General features: G+C 44.1%; 2 protein-coding genes across 2 annotated transcripts in view; both read left to right on the top strand.

Moving 5' to 3' along the window:
- The window catches only part of LOC123767720 (proton-coupled folate transporter), a 117350-nt gene that overhangs the window by 35755 nt on the left and 61063 nt on the right, over nt 1-20532 (top strand). The gene's annotated exons all lie outside the window — the stretch shown is intronic.
- Nucleotides 9786-11514, top strand: LOC123767240 (neurogenic differentiation factor 1-like). Its single transcript, XM_045756814.2, has one exon. It carries the CDS (start codon nt 10234-10236, stop codon nt 10969-10971), a length of 738 nt encoding a protein of 245 aa, XP_045612770.1. The 5' UTR covers nt 9786-10233; the 3' UTR covers nt 10972-11514.

Below are 20532 nucleotides of genomic sequence, written 5' to 3' on the forward strand. Positions count from 1 at the left end.
TTGAGGAAAGATGGAACAGAGCAGACATGGTAACGACGTACAAGATTATATATGGTATTAACCAAGTAGACAAAGAGGCATTATTCAACGTGACGATAATCTGAGCGAAGGGACATAGAAAATATTGAGGCGTGACAAAGCTCTACAGTACAACTCCACAGATGGTCAGAAAACTGGCAAATACATTTTAATATCGACAAATGCTAAGAACTTGCACGTGGGGCATAACAGTGCAGATCACAACATTAATAACACTACCATGCTGCAGATTCATGAACAAATGGTCCTTGGAGTCACTCCACTAATCACTTGAAGCTGCACAGCAAGTAGCAACTACTGTAAAAAAAAAAAGGCTAACGAATCCTCAGGAATAGTTAAACGAACCTTTGATTTCATGACTAGAAGGTAGTTATTCAACTGTATAAATCTCTGGTGCGCTAAGGGAATGGATGGTAGTGCGACGGTCGCTTCATGCAGGCCGGCGTTCAATCCCCGATCGTCCAAGTGGTTGGGCACCATTCCTTCCCCCCGTCCCATCCCAACTCCTTATCCTGACCCCTTCCCTGTGCTATATAGTCGTAATGGCTTGGTGCTCTCTTCTGATAATTCCTTCCCTCTCCACTTGGATAACTGTACCCAAGTATGGAGACCTCATCTTCAGAAGGGCATTGTGCTTTGGAAAAAGTTGAACACGGGGGAACAAAAGTCGTTCTTAAGCTGAGTTGATTCTCTTACCAGGAACGGCTGAGGGCCTCAGGGCTATCAATAATGCAAACCAGACATGACAGGGCGGATCTCATTGAAACTTAAAATACCGAACAATTTTGAGGATATTGTTCCAAAGTCGTTAAAAGGTCACATGTAACTTATACAAGATACAAGGAGCAGCAGTTTCAAGCTCAAACAAACCACAATGTAGGATAGAAAATAAGAGCTGCTTTTTTCAACTGTTGGGCTAGAATCCCATTTAACCGCCTACCCCACCGAAGCCGCAAATGGCAAGACATTACTGCTGCTGAAAGTCAAGCTTGATAAAATCATCAAGAGAAATTTGGGGTCATTTGACAAGTCGCCGGCTTCCTATCCTTGTGGAAGCCGGTAGCGAGATGCTGCCCTTCTGGTAAATTCAGAAGGTAGAGACGCAGATTAGTAGCAAGTGTGGAAGATCAGTTAGTGTTGCAGTTGTCAAGACGTAGAATGGATTAGATGGATTTGAGTGATGGATGTTTACTCTGTACATAATTTTATATGTAAATGATAAGACAAAAGGCGGGAACTGAGTAATTGTATTAAACAATATGTTGTTTGTAAGGCGCAGCCAGGCTCCACCCACGCCTACGTGCAAGCACATGATGTTGAGTGCACACACACATATACACACACACACACACACACACACACACACACACACACACACACACACACACACACACACACACACACACACACACACACACACACACACACACACATCCACACCCACACACAGAGTGGATTGACAGAGTGGACATAGACGAAATGTTCACACGGAATAGTAACAGAACGAGGGCACATGGATGGAAGCTTGAAACTCAGATGAGTCACAAAGATGTTAGGAAGTTTTCTTTTAGCGTGAGAGTAGTGGGAAAATGGAATGCACTTCAGGAACAGGTTGTGGAATCAAATACTATTCATAATTTTAAAACCAGGTATGATAGGGAAATGGGACAGGAGTCATTGCTGTAAACAACCGATGCTCGAAAGGCGGGATCCAAGAGTCAATGCTCGATCCTGCAGACACAACTAGGTGAGTAACTAGGTGAGTACACACACACACACACACACACACACACACACACACACACACACACACACACACACACACACACACACACACACACACACACACACAAACACACACATTCCCTATATAATTCCCTAAGAAGCTGACTCCATACACAGCTTCAAGTGTAGATATGATAGAGCCCAGTAGGCTCAGGAACCTGTACATTAGTTGATTGACAGTTGAGAGGCGAGACCAAAGAGCCAGAGCTCAAGTTGTGCTTACCTACCAAGCACAACTAGGTAAGTACAACTGGGCAAGTACACACACACACAAACTAAATTAAAATATCGGTCAAGTTTGCTTAGGATATTAGGCAAAGGTATCGGCCGGGGTTACACCAGCAAGGGTAGCGAAGCTAGGCACGCCCAGCAATCACTCACCTGATGGGGCTTGACCTGTTGACTGGTCCCTTGTTCCCAGTCACTCACACTGCGCCCACCACATGATGTTAAGTATGATGGATGAGAGAGTGAGAGTCTCTCTCTCTCTCTCTCTCTCTCTCTCTCTCTCTCTCTCTCTCTCTCTCTCTCTCTCTCTCTCTCTGTCCAGATAGCAGGTATAACAGAGTAACCCAATCGGACTTGGGAGAGTAAACAGAACAGTTTCAGGAACAGACGGCTCTTGATCACTGCATGAGAAATATTGCATGGGATGACACGACCAAGCGAGCATGGTAAGGTAGCTGCAAGGGGGAACAGACATGAAATACCTTGTTATGTCTGCTGCTGCTGATATTACACGGACTGGAGAGTTGGGAGAGTAGCAGGGACATACATGGAAGGGTAACGAGGAAAGATAGACATGACTATGCTGCCGAAACAACCGGGGGAGGAAAATACAGAATCAACCAAGGCAGGATTATAAAATTACCTGTAGAAAAGTAGCATCAAAATTCATGATAGAGAATCGGTGAAAGACATTAGAATTGAGGATTAAGTATGGAAGGAGAAGGGCAGCCGCGTCCAACAGTCTGGTTGACCAGTCCAGCAACGAGGAGGTCTGGTCGCTGAGCCCCGGAATCACCTCAAGGTAACCTCAAGGTAAGGTAAGGGGAGGGGCAGGATAGATATATGGAAGGGGAGGGGGGCAAGATAGATAGCCATGAGGAAGAGGCAATATCAGGAATGTTAAGAGAAGACATGATGGGGGGGGGGGTAGGGGGAATGGTCTGGACATGAGGTAGTTAGCATGACATATTAATCACAAGCAAGACATATTTCCTCAGGGTGTGTGGCTCTTCTCTTGTCTCCTTGTTAAAGTGGTATTGATCGTGTCCTCAGGTTGTGTTGACCTGACCTTGTGATACACCAGCTTGTTGTGTCCCCCCCAGGCTGCGACTCGAACGCAGATCCTTGAGCAAGATCTTGGCAAACCCTTGCGTGAAGGTTCTTAGGAACTCTTTAAGAAAACTCTTACATGAGATTCAGAAAAGTGTTCTTGCAGTTGTTAGAGATTTTGTTCTGTTTCACCTGTGTCTGGACAGATGTCACTAGTGCTTTGTTTGACTTATCAGAGAGAAGGTAACATTGCTCGTCTTATTGTGTAGCCAATCATGTTGCTGACTCAGCTGGAGAATTGACCAATTGCAATACGCTTGTCTGGACACCGGCGATGTTATGGTGGCTTCCAGTGTCCAGACACAGGCAATCTTCTTGAGGTTATCCTGAGATGATTTCTGGGCTTAGTGTCCCCTCGGCCCGGTCCTCGACCAGGCCTCCACCCCCAGGAAGCAGCCCGTGACAGCTGACTAACTCCCAGGTACCTATTTACTGCTAGGTAACAGGGGCATCAGGGTGAAAGAAGCTCTGCCCATTGTCTCTCGTCGGCGCCCGGGATCGAACCCGGGACCACAGGACCACGCGTCTAGTGTTCTGTGCGCTCAGCCACCGGCTGGCTCCCCCCCCCCCCTCCCCGCTCAGGAACCATCTTAGCTATATCTCTGCTCACTCATAAGCTATAATCCTTGAACTACGGTCGCAATAACGGTTATATCTCTGTCTTTCAGATGGCATGTTAAACATTTTCGCTTATTACCGAATTTATATGTAATGAACATTAATATTTGTGAAGTCGCTTGACTTGGATACTTTTGATATCGTTCGCCTTATTCCTTGGTGGTATTTAGCGCCCTCTGATTATTCTGCACATTTGATGGTGCTACATAGCCTTCCCGGCTTGGTGCCTTCTTTTGATAATTACTTGTGAAGTCGCTGCCACCATTGATTGCCCGTCATTCGCCATCTATTTTCGTTTCATTTCGTTATAAAATTAGTTTACATCCTAATAAAATTATATTTTCCCCCCTTTTACACTCAACACCAACATTGTAGTAAACAAATGTGTCATATTTCTTCTTTACTTAAGTAACTGTTAAACGCTTTGGGTTGAGTATTTTTGTTTAAGAACAAAGATGCCTAATTCTGACAGAAAGAACCACTCATTAAAACTCGTATATCTTTGCTTTCTGATAAGTTATATTCCCTGTGATGGATTTATAATAACTTATATCCCAATCTTCCTGACGGCATATAAATCTCTAATCATTATTAGCGATTTTCTGTTAATTACAAAATTTGTCTAAATGTGTAGTGTTTGGAGTCAGATGGGCGGAGGCAGCGTTTATAAATACTGTATATATATTTTTGCTTAAACTTTAGATATTTTAGTAGTAAAGATTTTGTAATGTAGCTTGTATTTATGAGTTTGTTGAGACGCTAAACATTTACGCTTTTAATTTATATAAGACATAAAATGAAATTTGCTATAATGAGAGTTTAATACTCATCAGTAGAGTTTCAGTGGGTTTATAAATATGAAACTGCTGAAGCTACTAATTAACCACTGTGAGGTGTAGACGATGAGTCACAAGGAGAGTTGATCCCAAGCTCAAACATCTGGGGCCAGATTCACGAAGCAGTTACGCAAGCACTTACGAACCTGGGGGCCAGATTCACGAAGCAGTTACGCAAGCACTTACGAACCTGGGGGCCAGATTCACGAAGCAGTTACGCAAGCACTTACGAACCTGTACATCTATTCTCAATCTTTGGCGGCTTTGTTTACAATTATTAAACAGTTAATGAGCTCAGAAGCACCAGGAGGCTGTTTATAACAATAACAACAGTTGATTGGGACGTTTTCATGATTGTAAACTGTTTAATAAATGTAACCAAAGCCGTCAAAGATTGAGGAAAGATGTACACGTTCGTAAGTACTTGTGTAACTGCTTCGTGAATCTGGCCCCCTGAATCTTAAGGAGACGTTTCGGTCGTCGAAACCATCCTAAACTTTACAGTGGTTGTTGACCAGACCACACACTAGAAAGTGAAGGGACGACGACGTTTCGGTCCGTCCTGGACCATTCTCAAGTCACAATCGACTTGAGAATGGTCCAGGACGGACCGAAACGTCGTTTGTCCCTTCATTTTCTAGTGTGTGGTTTGGTCAACATATTTCAGCCACGTTAGTGTGACTCCTCGTCTGTTTACAGTGGTTCACGTCGGACCGAAACGACGTAGTTTCTAATTTTTAAGTGTGAGGGTTCGGGATCATTACGTGTTCTAATGTATTCTGTATAAATACAAATTATTATTTATATACAGTATTGGGATGCGGAGGACAGCCAAAGAGTTAGGTTATACTTTTTTACCAAAATAGAATTTCTTGGCTTAGTTTATAATGTTATATTTGACATAGATGATTCAGTATGTAAGCCTATAATTGATAAAATAATTGACATCGTTATGAGTGAATTACATTTAGCAGTATGTAATGGTTATTAAAGATTCGCTACCTGGAACAAAGTTCCAAGTAGCACGGGCTATGGTGAGCCCGTAGTGCCTTTTTATATGTAATGGTAAACCCACAGGAAAACCTTGATCACATCTACCTTTGACCTGCGTCTCTACAGAGCTCAGACTGAGATTTGACAAAAATCAAACAAAATTTTGTCTGAAATTCAGATAAAATTGTGATTAATTTTTGTCACTAAATATATTAATAATAATAACTTCGGTCTGTTATAGTAGGAAGGGTCACAGATGCCAGGTATCAGTCTGGTATCATTAAGCACGTGATACTGTTAATAATGTAAATGATATAGATGTTCAGTTATAATTATCAAACAGAATGTCTGCCTCTGTCTGTCTCTGTGTTCGAGAGTTGAAGGGGAAATGCTACGAGTTAGCCTTAATTTTGCACATGCTGTTTGCTGAACTTGCTCATCGTGGGTGGGTAGAGGGGCAGCATCAATGAAACGAGTACCCCATGATATGGTGCCAAAACGACCCCTACGATTCCTGTCATTCTGACATGGTTTTAGATTTAATAAGACTTAATTCTGTTTCATCTCTTCATAATATTGCATGAGAGAGAGAGAGAGAGTACTCCTTCTAGTTATATTTTAAGAAACGAGTAAAGCAACACGTCATTTTAACAAAATAATATAACTTCATCACGTGCTAACATTTTGTAAATGTGACTTACGAGCAGCGAGGATAAGACCTCGCTGGAGCCAGGTAGCCTGGAGCAGCAGCAGCAGCAGCAGTAACAGCAGCAGCTGGACCAAGTAGCCTCCCACAGACATATCTGCTTCCTGTGGTCACCTCACGACCGTGGAGCGGGCTCCTTGAGCACCGTCGGGGCTCTGAGCGCCTGGGCGTGTGGCGCCAAGGATTATGTCTTGCTACACCAGGGATCAATGGTGGCAAGTGGCGGTCTGTCGCCATATTGATTGTTGAGAAATCATCGTCACTCTTACCTGACTGTCACAACATCTTGAACCAACACCCACGTTCATGGCATGCGGCTGGTCGAAGTGCGGTGGGTTGTGTGAGAAAGGCGATATATATATATATATATATATATATATATATATATATATATATATATATATATATATATATATATATATATATATATGTCGTACCTAGTAGCCAGAACTCACTTCTCAGCCTACTATTCAAGGCCCGATTTGCCTAATAAGCCAAGTTTTCCTAAATTAATATATTTACTATAATTTTTTTCTTATGAAATGATAAAGCAACCCTTTTCTCTATGTATGAGTTCAATTTTTTTTTATTGGAGTTAAAATTAACGTAGATATATGACCGAACCTAACCAACCCTACCTAACCTAACCTAACCTATATATATAGGTAAGGTTAGGTTAGGTAGCCAAAAAAAGCTAGGTTAGGTTAGGTTAGGTAGGTTAGGTAGACGAAAAAACATTAATTCATGAAAACTTGGCTTATTAGGCAAATCGGGCCTTGAATAGTAGGCTGAGAAGTGCGTTCTGGCTATTAGGTACGACATATATATATATATATATATATATAATGTCGTACCTAGTAGCCAGAATGCACTTCTCAGCCTACTATGCAAGGCCCTATTTGCCTAATAAGCTAAGTTTTCATGAATTAATATATTTTCTCTAATTTGTTTCTTATGAAATGATAAAGCTACCCATTCCATTATGTATGAGATCAATTTTTTTTTATTGGAGTTAAAATTAACGTAGATATATGACCGAACCTAACCAACCCTACCTAACCTAACCTATCTCTATAGGTTAGGTTAGGTTAGGTGGCCGAAAAAGTTAGGTTAGGTTAGGTTAGATAGGTTAGATAGTCGAAAAACAATTAATTCATGAAAACTTGGCTTATTAGGCAAATCGGGCCTTGCATATTAGGCTGAGAAGTGCGTTCTGGCTACTAGGTACGACATATATATATATATATATATATATATATATATATATATATATATATATATATGTCGTACCTAGTAGCCAGAACTCACTTCTCAGCCTACTATTCAAGGCCCGATTTGCCTAATAAGCCAAGTTTTCCTGAATTAATATATTTACTATAATTTTTTTCTTATGAAATGATAAAGCAACCCTTTTCTCTATGTATGAGGTCAATTTTTTTTTATTGGAGTTAAAATTAACGTAGATATATGACCGAACCTAACCAACCCTACCTAACCTAACCTAACCTGTATTTATAGGTAAGGTTAGGTTAGGTAGCCAAAAAAAGCTAGGTTAGGTTAGGTTAGGTAGGTTAGGTAGACGATAAAACATTAATTCATGAAAACTTGGCTTATTAGGCAAATCGGGCCTTGAATAGTAGGCTGAGAAGTGCGTTCTGGCTACTAGGTACGACATATATATATATATATATATATATATATATATATATATATATATATATATATATATATATATATATATATATATATATATATATGCGAACAAGCCTGAATGGTCCCCAGGACTATATGCGAATTAAAACTCACACCCCAGAAGTGACTCGAACCCATACTCCCAGGAGCAACGCAACTGGTAACTACAGGACGCCTTAATCTGCTTGACCATCACGACCGGACAAAAGGAAGTGATAGCCGAAGCTATTTGAACCACTTCTCACTTCTGGGGTGTGAGTTTTCATATATATATATATATATATATATATATATATATATATATATATATATATATATATATATAATGTGAGTAAATCACGAATATTAATACGTGATGAAAAATGTGACAGTGTCAGACCATGTAGGAAGAATTGAAACAGAAAGTTCCTTAGGTACTTTCGTATTTAATAATACATCTTCAGAAGGATGCAAAGAAGCTTGAATGGTCCCCCAAGCCAATATGCAACCGAAAACGTCTCACCCGTGAAGGATTCGACCTCGGTCAACCAGGGCTTCCATGCCCCCTTGGTGTGTCCAGTACTATAACCACTCAGCCACAGACTGTACAAAAGTATTGGAAAGTCGTTTGACTTTTAACCCCAACACCCGGCAGCGCTCGTGACTATTTTGGGCACAGATATTATACATACATACATATATATATATATATATATATATATATATATATATATATATATATATATATATATATATATATATATATATATATATATGTGTATATGTATATATATATATATGTGTATATATGTATAATGGGTGTGTATGGAAAATTTTAACTGTTTTTTCGAGGTTGGAAGCCAAATGCTTGGAGCTAGCTTTATCCATTTTTTTACAAGTAATTGCTGATGGGTACGTGCCCAACATGGGTGGGATTGGGTGTCAAAGAAAAAAATATCAATTGATATTGTTGCCAATGTCACCTCCATTAATATCTCACAATATCATATGATTTGACTGAATTATTATTCTAGTTTTTTTAAGATATCGGGAACTGTTTGGGCCGATCATACCAAATGAAAAAAAAACTTATTATAATACTCTTTTTGTCTAAGATTTTATGGGTCATATGTTGAACCCATTTTGTGTGTTGTGTTGTTATAACGTTAAAATTGGTGATGTTGTAGAAGACAAGAGGATGTGGTAGTTGTAGTTTGAAATGGATAGCATACCATACTTTGATGTGAAGATTGCACTTTCTATTTTTTTTTAATTTTCAAATTTTGCCTCGATGTGTGTTTAATTAATTTATTTCAAAGTGAACTAAAGCTGAAAATAATAAGACTTTCCTCACAGGTGTAGAACTAAGTGTGTATATGGCGAGAATTAATTCATTGGTGAAACATTCTCATTGATGTGTGTGTGTCTTGCTAGCTGCATTTGAACTTTCTCTCCCGTATACACCCCCTCCCACCTCTGAGCCAGCACTGAGTGCTGCCCTCGGCGTCGACCTCTGAGCAGCGACTGTTCTCAGTTGCCATGTAAGCATATTTGGATGGCTAATTTTTTCCTCGTAAATACACCGCCGAATTCTGCTTGATTATCAGTATCTAGCAGAATATTGTGCTGTGTATTTAGATACGGTTTATGAAGTTTAGAGCACGTTATAAAAGTTGGAAATCTTGGGAATTGTGGTCCATGGCGGTGTGTGGTAACTATGACGAGAGGCGAGGGTGGTGGAGGGTCAGAGTGTTGTAGGTGGCAGTGGCAGCGCTGCCTTCGTCCTGGACGGGTGGGTGCTTGCCGCTCCAATCAACCCACCCTCTCTAAGTAAATATTGTCGCGATCTGTACAACATGTAGAGGAGGCAAGATTTGCCACAAGAACATATCCTTAGTGAGATACGCTTTCTCTCTTCCCTTAGTTGGCAACGCGACATCCACAATCAAAAATTACTACTGCTGCTAAAATACACAATTTATGTGACAACTGAAAAAATATACTAATTATCTCCAATATGTTCAGGCGACAGGATATACTCTGAATAAATCTCTGTGTGGGTAAAAGATATTGACTTAGAATTGCATCAAGTAGGAAATAAAATATGATCTAAATTAGATCAAGTAATGTCTCCAGCAGGATGACTGGAAGAGCTCCATCAGGAAATCTGTAATCAACGAAACACTTGCAGTTTTAAGGTAGAGTCGTGACCCAGTGAACCCGGGACATCCAGAGGACAGCCAGGAGATGGACAACAGTCGGCCAGGGACCCAGCGTCACGGTAGCCTCTGCAGGGACGCCAGCGCGGGTGCTGGAACACGGGTGACGTATGCTTTTCGTCCGAAAACCATCATTAAGAGACTTCAACAGGAGAGAATTCGGCAGGAAGTATCCGGGCGCGATGAGAGGTCGAAGCCGAGGCCAGCGCCTCTGTCCAAGTACCGCAGGAAGACTGCCAACGCCAGAGAACGCCATCGCATGCGGCAGATAAATATTGCCTTCGAGTCCCTCCGAAGGATCCTGCCGGATGGCATGGCGTTGCAGCCGGCAACGTCAGCCATGACGAAGATAACGACGCTTCGTCTCGCCGTCAGCTACATCAGAGCGCTGTCTGACACCCTGGAAGACAACCACATGGCTGACTCGCTGGAAAGGTCCTTCCAGCATTCGGTGAAACATTCATTCCAGCTACCGAAGACCCTGTCGTCAGAAGGCAGCGTGATATTCCAGTACCAAACCCAGATGGCCTCTTTCACCCAGCAAGCCATAACCGAGGCGCCGTATGGTCTGGCCTACTGCCCCACGCCCAGCACCACCCAGCCGTCAACCTTCCCACACAAGACCAAAGGGTCACTCAGCAGCGGCACCACCACCACCAGGGCCCTTCATGACCTGCTCTCCGACGACACTCGCTTACTGCCGGACAACCTCCAATTTCTCGGTGACATTCCAGCGTTGACTGATTTCTTTGGTGCCCTTCCGTGAGGTGGAGAGATTACCTCACCTCCCCAACGATAACCTCACCTCACCGAGGAAAGACAATACCGATAACCTAACAAGTTATCCCATCTCAATACATCCCACGTTCGATAATAGCGGCCTTACAGTGAGCTGCGGAGATAACGGATGGGAAAGCAGCATCACCGCCAAGCTTGACGAGTGCATATGCTGCTGACTGGTGTGTGTGTGCTGCGTGCCATGCTGCACACGGGGTTGGGGCTGGCATTGACCATCGCTGCTTAATATTCATCATGAGGTGGAGAGGTCAGCATCATCAGCGAGGTGTGTGTGTGTGTGTGTGTGTCTGTGTGTGTGTGTGTGTGTGTGTGTGTGTGTGTGTGTGTGTGTGTGTGTGTGTGTGTGTGTGTGTGTGTGTGTGTGTGGTATCAGATACGGTTGGGGAGGAGCCCCATACACGTGTGAATGATGCTAGTCCTTTGGGCCATGATGCCAGCAGGTGTGTGGACACAGGCAGCCCTTGTACTAGCAGGTGTGTGGTGGTAGCCAGCCCTTGTACCAGCAGGTGTGTGGTGGTACCCACCCCCTTGTACCAGCAGGTGTGTGGTGGTAGCCAGCCCTTGTACCAGCAGGTGTGTGGTGGTAGCCAGCCCTTGTACCAGCAGGTGTGTGGTGGTAGCCAGCCCTTGTACCAGCAGGTGTGTGGTGGTAGCCAGCCCTAGTACCAGCAGGTGTGTGGTGGTAGCCAGCCCCTTGTACCAGCAGGTGTGTGGTGGTAGCCAGCCCTAGTACCAGCAGGTGTGTGGTGGTAGCCAGCCCCTTGTACCAGCAGGTGTGTGGTGGTAGCCAGCCCTAGTACCAGCAGGTGTGTGGTGGTAGCCAGCCCCTTGTACCAGCAGGTGTGTGGTGGTAGCCAGCCCTTGTACCAGCAGGTGTGTGGTGGTAGCCAGCCCTAGTACCAGCAGGTGTGTGGTGGTAGCCAGCCCTTGTACCAGCAGGTGTGTGGTGGTAGCCAGCCCTTGTACCAGCAGGTGTGTGATGGTAGCCAGCCCTTGTACCAGCAGGTGTGTGGTGGTAGCCAGCCCTTGTACCAGCAGGTGTGTGGTGGTAGCCAGCCCTTGTACCAGCAGGTGTGTGGTGGTAGCCAGCCCTTGTACCAGCAGGTGTGTGGTGGTAGCCAGCCCTTGTACCAGCAGGTGTGTGGTGGCAGCCAGCCCCTTGTACCAGCAGGTGTGTGGTGGTAGCCAGCCCCTTGTATCAGCAGGTGTGTGGTGGTAGCCAGCCCTTGTACCAGCAGGTGTGTGGTGGTAGCCAGCCCTTGTACCAGCAGGTGTGTGGTGGTAGCCAGCCCTTGTACCAGCAGGTGTGTGGTGGCAGCCAGCCCCTTGTACCAGCAGGTGTGTGGTGGTAGCCAGCCCCTTGTACCAGCAGGTGTGTGGTGGTAGCCAGCCCTTGTACCAGCAGGTGTGTGGTGGTAGCCAGCCCTTGTACCAGCAGGTGTGTGGTGGTAGCAAGCCCTAGTACCAGCAGGTGTGTGGTGGTAGCCAGCCCCTTGTACCAGCAGGTGTGTGGTGGTAGCCAGCCCTTGTACCAGCAGGTGTGTGGTGGTAGCCAGCCCTTGTACCAGCAGGTGTGTTGTGGTAGCCAGCCCTTGTACCAGCAGGTGTGTGGTGGTAGCCAGCCCTTGTACCAGCAGGTGTGTGGTGGTAGCCAGCCCATGTACCAGCAGGTGTGTGATGGTAGCTAGCCCTTGTACCAGCAGGTGTGTGGTGGTAGCCAGCCCTTGTGCCAGCAGGTGTAGTGCCAACACCTGTAAACTGTCAAGCTCAAGCAATTATTAATGTGAAATAATAGAATGAGTAATAATTTGCATAATTTTGTAATTACTGTACTATCTACTATCTATTTCCATGTTCTTATCGTTCGTCTTATTTATGATAGACATCAACTAGCAATAATTATAGAATTGTTTGAAAATAAATCTGTATGTACATGCAAAAGACTTTCTCTTAATTCAGTATTCTGACCAAAATGTCAACTTTAATGTATATATTAAATATTAAACAAAATATATTTTAAAAAGACCAGTATTTTCGTAATTGTTCGTATTGATTTTGTATAGATGTGTTCTTGTGGTGGATGGTAGAGCGAGGGTTTCGCTTATGCAGGTCGGAGTTCAATCCCCCGATCGTTCAAGTGGTTGGGCACCATTCCTTTCCGCTCGTCCCATCCCAAATCCTTATCCTGATCCCTCCCGTGTGCTATATAGTCGTAATGGCTTGATGCTTTCCCCTCATATTTTCCCTCCCTCACTCTGATTTCCTTATTTCCTAAATCTGGCGATTTCATGTAAATTTTAATATATATTTTTTGTCATTGTTTTGGATTGTTTCCAAAGTTTTCTTTTCTTCCTTGTGGATAGTGACAGAACTGTCTTGGTGGGAGAGTGTGAGAGTGTGAGAGTGTGAGAGTGTGAGAGTGTGAGAGTGTGAGAGTGTGAGAGGAATGTAAAGTGAGACTTTGTTAGTTATGTGTTAAAATGATGAGTTACGTTATCAAGTGTTACTTAAGTTTACTTGTAAAGTACTATACTTTCTTCTGGTTTGGTTGTTAAGTACTGCTTAATTATGTAACTCTTTAATTGATTATTATCTTTGTTATCCAGTGGACTCTTATCACTACATCTCTCTCTCTGTTTCTCTCTCTCTCTCTCTCTCTCTCTCTCTCTCTCTCTCTCTCTCTCTCTCTCTGTCTCTGTCTCTCTCTCTCTCTCTCTCTCTCTCTCTCTCTCTCTCTCTCTCTCTCTCTCTCTCTCTCTCTCTCTCTCTCTCGCGAAAATCTCTGGTATTCACAAGCCCTTTATTACACCTATTATTTGTCAACGACCGGTTTAAACAAGTGTCAGTCACTCAATTATTAATTTGCTTCGGTTGATTAATGAGTCAGGAATACAAGAGTAACAATGAGAAGGGTCACGAACCCGGGCCAGCATATAGGCGGGGCGAGAGTTGACCACCTCAGCCTCATCACGTAACGACTGCCAGCAAATACTATTCATCAGAAGAAAAGTGTAAGTCAGTATGACTATATAGCACTTGGATATCATCAGGAGGTCGAGGACCGGGCCGCGGGGACGCTAAGACCCGAAATCCTGGCAAGATAACCGCAAGGAGTGTGTGCAGATAACGATTTGTACGACCGTCGGATCAAGAGGACATAGACAGAGGGAAAGGAGATACACAGGAGGTAGACGAGAAAGGAACAGAAAGAGAGAAGACGAGAGAAAACAGAGAGATGAGAGAGAAGGCAAGAGAGAGAGAGAGAGAGAGAGAGAGAGAGAGAGAGAGAGAGAGAGAGAGAGAGAGAGAGAGAGATTTAACATATTTAAAATGAATATTACTAAAACGGAGAGAGAGAGAGAGAGAGGGTGGGAGGGAGGGAGGGAGAGAGAGAGAGAGAGAGAGAGAGAGAGAGAGAGAGAGAGAGAGACAGAGAGAGAGAGAGAGAGAGAGAGAGAGAGAGAGAGAGAGAGAGAGAGTACGTACAACAACGTGCCCCATAGCAGCACCAGGGTACAACATACCCAGCAGGTATACTCCACACCTACACCTTCCTCACAAACTTACACCACACCATAATACACCGCAGGAGACCACCACATAACTACCCTTTCTTACCGCACACCAATTCGGACGCTTGAACCAACTGATACAAGCAAAACCATCGTGCTTGTTCGGGCTGCAGTTTTGCGACCAAAACTTGCAGTTTAAATAGACAATAAGTCACAATAACCGGGGCTGAAAATTTAACACCAAACCCACATACCTGAAAAAGAAGGAATCGACGACGTTTCAGTCCATTCTGGACACTTATCAACTGATAACGGTCCAAGATGGACCGAAACGTCGCAGTTAATTATTTTCAGACTTGTGGTTTGGGTGCCTCAGTAATTTTTAACATTTCAAGTTTCTCTTAAAGAATTAGCTAATAACAACACACACAAAAATCACAATAGCGTGATGCATCAAAACTTTCTGGTTGCAATTCTTTTCACCATTTCGTAGCTCAGACGATTAAGGTAGCGTCTGGAATGCTCTCGGACGTAGGTTCGAATCCTCGTCACGGCCTTTGTGGATTTGTTCATTAGCTAATGACAAAATGATCTTCCTTGAGTATTAATATTAATATGTAACGACATTGGGGTGAAGCCAAGACCCAAACTGCTGCTTCAGAAATCAACACAGCAGAAGTGGTAAAATATAGAACAATAAAATTAGTGAATATAACACCAAAAATACGAATAAAAAAATAATAATAATAATTACAAATATAGACATAATACCTCTGTACTTAAAAATTAAATTAGCGCCTCTTTATAAAATAATATACATTGGCAAGCAACTTAAGAATAACAAGAACTTGATAACTTTGCGTGTCAATTAAGGACAACGACTCTCAAGAGATGAGTAGAGAGTTTACGAATAAAATTCCAAGTTACTTGAGCGCCTGGTTAAAGTTTATGAAGAAATGTACAAGCTGAGGTGAAAATTTGAAAACATGATTAAGGAATTTATCACGAGAAGGTGAAAATTAGTTAAACGTTCATTAGCGAATCGATCGATCAAAGATGAGTAGTTTACAGCTGTGTAATTAACAGGTTGGACAAGCAGCACCTGCGGTACTGAGAGAGAGAGAGAGAGAGAGAGAGAGAGAGAGAGAGAGAGAGAGAGAGAGAGGGAGGGAGAGAGGGAGAGAGAGAGAGAGAGAGAGAGAGAGAGAGAGAGAGAGAGAGAGAGAGAGAGAGAGAGAGAGAGAGAGAGAGAGAGAGAGAGAGAGAGAGAGAGGGAGGGAGAGAGGGAGGGAGAGAGGGAGGGAGAGAGAGAGAGAGAGAGAGAGAGAGAGAGAGAGAGAGAGAGAGAGAGAGAGAGAGAGAGAGAGAGAGAGAGAGAAAGAGAGAGCAGACAAACACATAGGCAGACATAGTGATGAATTGAGAAAATAGAGACACGCAGAGAGAAAAATAATGAGAGATATTAACAACGCTCAAAATAAGAAAGCATAATGAACAAATCCACAAGGGCCGTGACGAGGATTCGAACCTGCGTCCAGGAGCATCCCAGACACTGCCTTAATCGACTGAGCTAGTGTCTGGGATGCTCTCGGATGCAGGTTCGAATCCTCGTCACGGCCCTTGTGGATTTGTTCATTTGATGCATCACGTTAATGTGATCTCTATGTGTAAGAAAGCCTAATTTAAACCAGTAATTAAAAAAATGATTGAATTGGCTCATTACCTACTGCCCTGTTGAGCCGCGGCGCTGATCTTGCCCAGATGTTTGTTGTTGTTATAGATTCAGCTACTGGGAACACAAAGTTGTAAGTAGCACGGGCTATGGTGAGCCCGTAGTGGACTTACCTGGCACAGGAGCGGGGCAAGTAGCACGGGCTATGGTGAGCCCGTAGTGGACTTACCTGGCACAGGAGCGGGGCAAGTAGCACGGGCTATGGTGAGCCCGTAGTGGACTTACCTGGCACAGGAGCGGGGCAAGTAGCACGGGCTATGGTGAGCCCGTAGTGGACTTACCTGGCACAGGAGCGGGGCAAGTAGCACGGGCTATGGTGAGCCCGTAGTGGACTTACCTGGCACAGGAGCGGGGGCTGTACGAAAATCTTGGCCAGATATTCACCACAGTATTACGGGCTCACAGGTTCAGCCCATCTCGCCAGGCTTTGGCAGGTGTGGTGACTGGCATCTCCCCTTCACCCTCTTTATCTCTACCCTCTCTCCCCCCAACGTTAACCTCGAACGTTAGCCTCGAACGTCAGCCTCGAACGTTAGCCTCGAACGTTAGCCTCGAACGTTAGCCTCGAACGTTAGCCTCGAACGTTAGCCTCGAACGTCAGCCTCGAACGTTAGCCTCGAACGTCAGCCTCGAACGTTAGCCTCGAACGTCAGCCTCGAACGTTAGCCTCGAACGTTAGCCTCGAACGTTAGCCTCGAACGTTAACCTTGAACGTCAGCCTCGAACGTTAACCTCGAACGTTAGCCTCGAACGTTAACCTTGAACGTTAGCCTCGAACGTTAACCTTGAACGTTAGCCTCGAACGTACTCCCAAAAAAGGTCTTTTATTAATTACCATCGTTGATATGTTTCCTCCTCCTAGAGGCACTAGAGGCTAGAGAAACAGGTTCACAGCTGTGTTGGTGCCCCGAGCATTTAATTTAATTATTTATTATTAACACTTGTAATGTGGCTTGTGATTGTGTTATTGTGTAGTGTTCATTCTCGTCCCGTCATCCCCTACACCCACAGCGTCACACCATGACAAAGAGTGCCGGGAAGACGGGACACCACGAGCGTAGCTCTCATCCTGTGACTATACTTAGGTAATTACAGTTAGGTAATTACACCAGCTCAGAGCTTCGCGGACAGGTCTTCCAGCTTACAAAGCTTGTATAAGCTTGAGAGTGAGAACTTGTGGGGGACCTTTGATACCTCGTATGGGGGTAGACACGCTTGGGCAAAAACCCGCCAATATGCCAGATAACCACGTGACCCCCTGGTTGGTGAGTCACCAGGTGACCTCTGACCTCTTTCTCCACACCTGTGGAGTTCTACACCTGTGTGGTTGGAGAACACATCAGGTGTTCTGAACACCTGATGTGTTCAGAACTCTCTTCTGTCTACTTTCCATGTCATCCCTTTCCCCGAACCTCTTTTACCCTCCCCCCCCTCCCACCTTTCCCATCCCTCCCTTAACCCCTCCCTTTCTTCCCTTTATGCGTTTCCCCCTTTCCTTCATGTTTCCTTCCCTCTTCCTCCCCTTCTCTCCATTCCCCTCTCCATTCCCCTCCTCCTTCTACCCCCCCCTCTCCCCCTCCCACCCCCCCCCCCCCCCCCCCCCTTCCCTTTCCTACCATCTATCAGCTTTCAGGCAAATTGATGGTCTTCTAATGTATTGGTCACGACTCTCGAAATTTTAAAAAAAATTGAACATAAAAGGTATTTTTCAGGGTTTTTTTCCAATGCAAAATTGGCTTTTTTAAATGTTCATTCCTTGTTCGGTAAATTTTCTTGTATAATTGTCTACGAATTTTTGGTGAAGAAAGATAGTCGGATCGCTGAATATACATTTTTAAATTGGATATGTGTGACAGGGATTTCTGTGAGTATTATTTTTTTTCGGGGGGGGGGGGGCATTCTTCAGCTGAAAAGATATTTATAATAAAACATGGGGGAGCAATTTAATATTATATTGGGTCTATTTCATTGACACATGTTGTGAGTGCTGATGTCTGTCTGTCTCTCTCTGTCTCTCTCTCTCTCTCTCTCTCTCTCTCTCTCTCTCTCTCTCTCTCTCTCTCTCTCTCTCTCTCTCTCTCTCTCTCTCTCTCTCTCTCTCTCTCAGATTCTGCTTCTAAACATGCTTTGAAAATAATCATTGAGCTTCCTAGCTATTCACTGGTAAGTGTAGTCAACCGCTTATCAAGGCAAATTGAAAGGTTAAGTGATCTAGTATTTCTTCACCCTCCAGATGGTAGAACATATTTGTCTAGAATGGAAAATATAAAAAAGAAAATTAATAATAGTCACAATGCTGTTGTGTTTAATGATGATATATATATATGAACCCCATTACCTGCCGGCCGGAGTGTAGTCTGTCCATCTATAAAAATCCTGGTTGGGCACTAGTTCGGACCTCTAGAACCTCCTATTGAATTCAGTAGAGTTCCAGGTTGGTTAGCTTTTGTCCTATCGCGGCCGAGTTGGTTAAGGAAGATGTGTTGCATCACCAGAACACCACAGTCACCCCTATTGTCACGAAATGTATTTTCTCATTGAGTCCAAAGTTCGCAGCCAGACGCCTGGGGCCAGTCTCACCCAAAATGACAGAAGGAATGGTCTGGGGTACGGGATGAACATAGGATGATCACAGGTCACATTTAGACTCTCAAGACGGCACTGCTGGCTGGCAAAACAACTAAATATTTTGAAAACAGACATTTCAAGGCAAAATATGTAGAGTGAGAGCGAGAAATAATCACTAATTGATTAGTGATGAACCGTTTGTTTGGGCACAAGAGGTGAGGGAGACGTTAGTGAGGGGGGGGGGGGCATAGCGAAGTCGCTAACAGGTGCCAAGGGTCGTCTATGCGCAGGTGAGGGGTTAGAGGTGAGGGGTGAGGGGGAAAGTGAGGAGTCTCATCCACACCAGGCTAAGAAATGTGGGTCGGACACGTCTCTCACGATGGTAGGAGAGAGGGAGAGAGAGAGAGAGAGAGAGAGAGAGAGAGAGAGAGAGAGAGAGAGAGAGAGAGAGAGAGAGAGAGAGAGAGAGAGAGAGAGAGAGAGAGAGCATACTTATACCATACAGGCAGATAACCCTTATATTAAGCATAACTAAAAATGCAATTTGTTCTATGATACAATGGGGGAAATGAGGCAGGCCAGAGGAGGGAGGGCAGAACGCATATTCCTGGGCTGCCCCAAAGCCCTTGACACAGTACCTCACAAGAGACCGATGCACAAACGTGAGAGGAGTAGATCTGTAAAGCTAGAAAACCTGCGTCTAGAAAAGCGGAGACCAAGAGATAAAGCTCGATCCTGCAGGCACAAATAGTGCGCACGCGTGCGCGGACAAGCAGAGGAAAAGGAACAGGATAGCATACATTGGTGGAGAGAAAGTAGGTGAAGTGAGAGGTGAGAGAGGAGAGAAAGAGAGAGAGAGGGATGGAAAGAGAGAGGGAGAGAATGAGAGAGAGAAGGAGGGGGAGAAAGAAGGAGATAGAGTGGAGGGAGAGAGAGAGATAAGGATAAGGAACGAGTTAGAGAGAACAAAAGAGAGAGAGAGATAAAGAGGGGGATAAAGATGAGAGGTCTGGCAAGGCACAGAGAAGCTACGTGAAAATAAAGCCACAAGGAAATACTTTATCTCTCTTTCTTAAAAAAAAGTATTGCAAGATATAACAATTATTTTAACGTTACTGACGAAGAAGATTAGTGAGAATTTCCCCCCTAGATTACAGGCAAGGAAACTGACGGAAATTTGGGAGACTTGTAACCTATTAAAACCATGAAATTGTGACGGAAAATATATAATTTTTCTTGAAACAACACAGGTTGATGATATGGGGTGATATGGTGCCAATGATATGGGGTGAGAGAGAGAGAGAGAGAGAGAGAGAGAGAGAGAGAGAGAGAGAGAGAGAGAGAGAGGGAGAGGGAGAGAGTGCGTGCCGTGGTGCGGTTGGGGTGTCTTTCTCTGAGTGGTAAAAGAAAGATATTCTTGGCATTTGCATGAATGATGAACGGCTTGTCTAACTAGCTGACAACTTGCCTGTGAAACCTGAACCATCTCTCTGATGTTCTTCACGCGACTCTCTCTCTCTTGTTTATGTCTTCTGTTTCACACACTCTCCCAGGCTTCAAGCTTCACGAGCCACACACACACACACACACACACAGAGTTACAGCCGCACTGTACCACACTCTTCTCGCTCCTCAGTACATCTCCAGCACTGTATCGTGGCTGTATGTCGACACGATCGAATCAGGTCGTCGACCAGCCCGTCCTCCTAATAGAACG

This window comes from Procambarus clarkii, chromosome 86, assembly GCF_040958095.1.
Source record: "Procambarus clarkii isolate CNS0578487 chromosome 86, FALCON_Pclarkii_2.0, whole genome shotgun sequence".
Classification (NCBI taxonomy): domain Eukaryota; kingdom Metazoa; phylum Arthropoda; class Malacostraca; order Decapoda; family Cambaridae; genus Procambarus; species Procambarus clarkii.

Bases quoted from the DNA above. Each gene is read 5' to 3' on its own strand.
- LOC123767240 (XM_045756814.2), top strand. From the start codon at position 10,234: ATGGACAACAGTCGGCCAGGGACCCAGCGTCACGGTAGCCTCTGCAGG.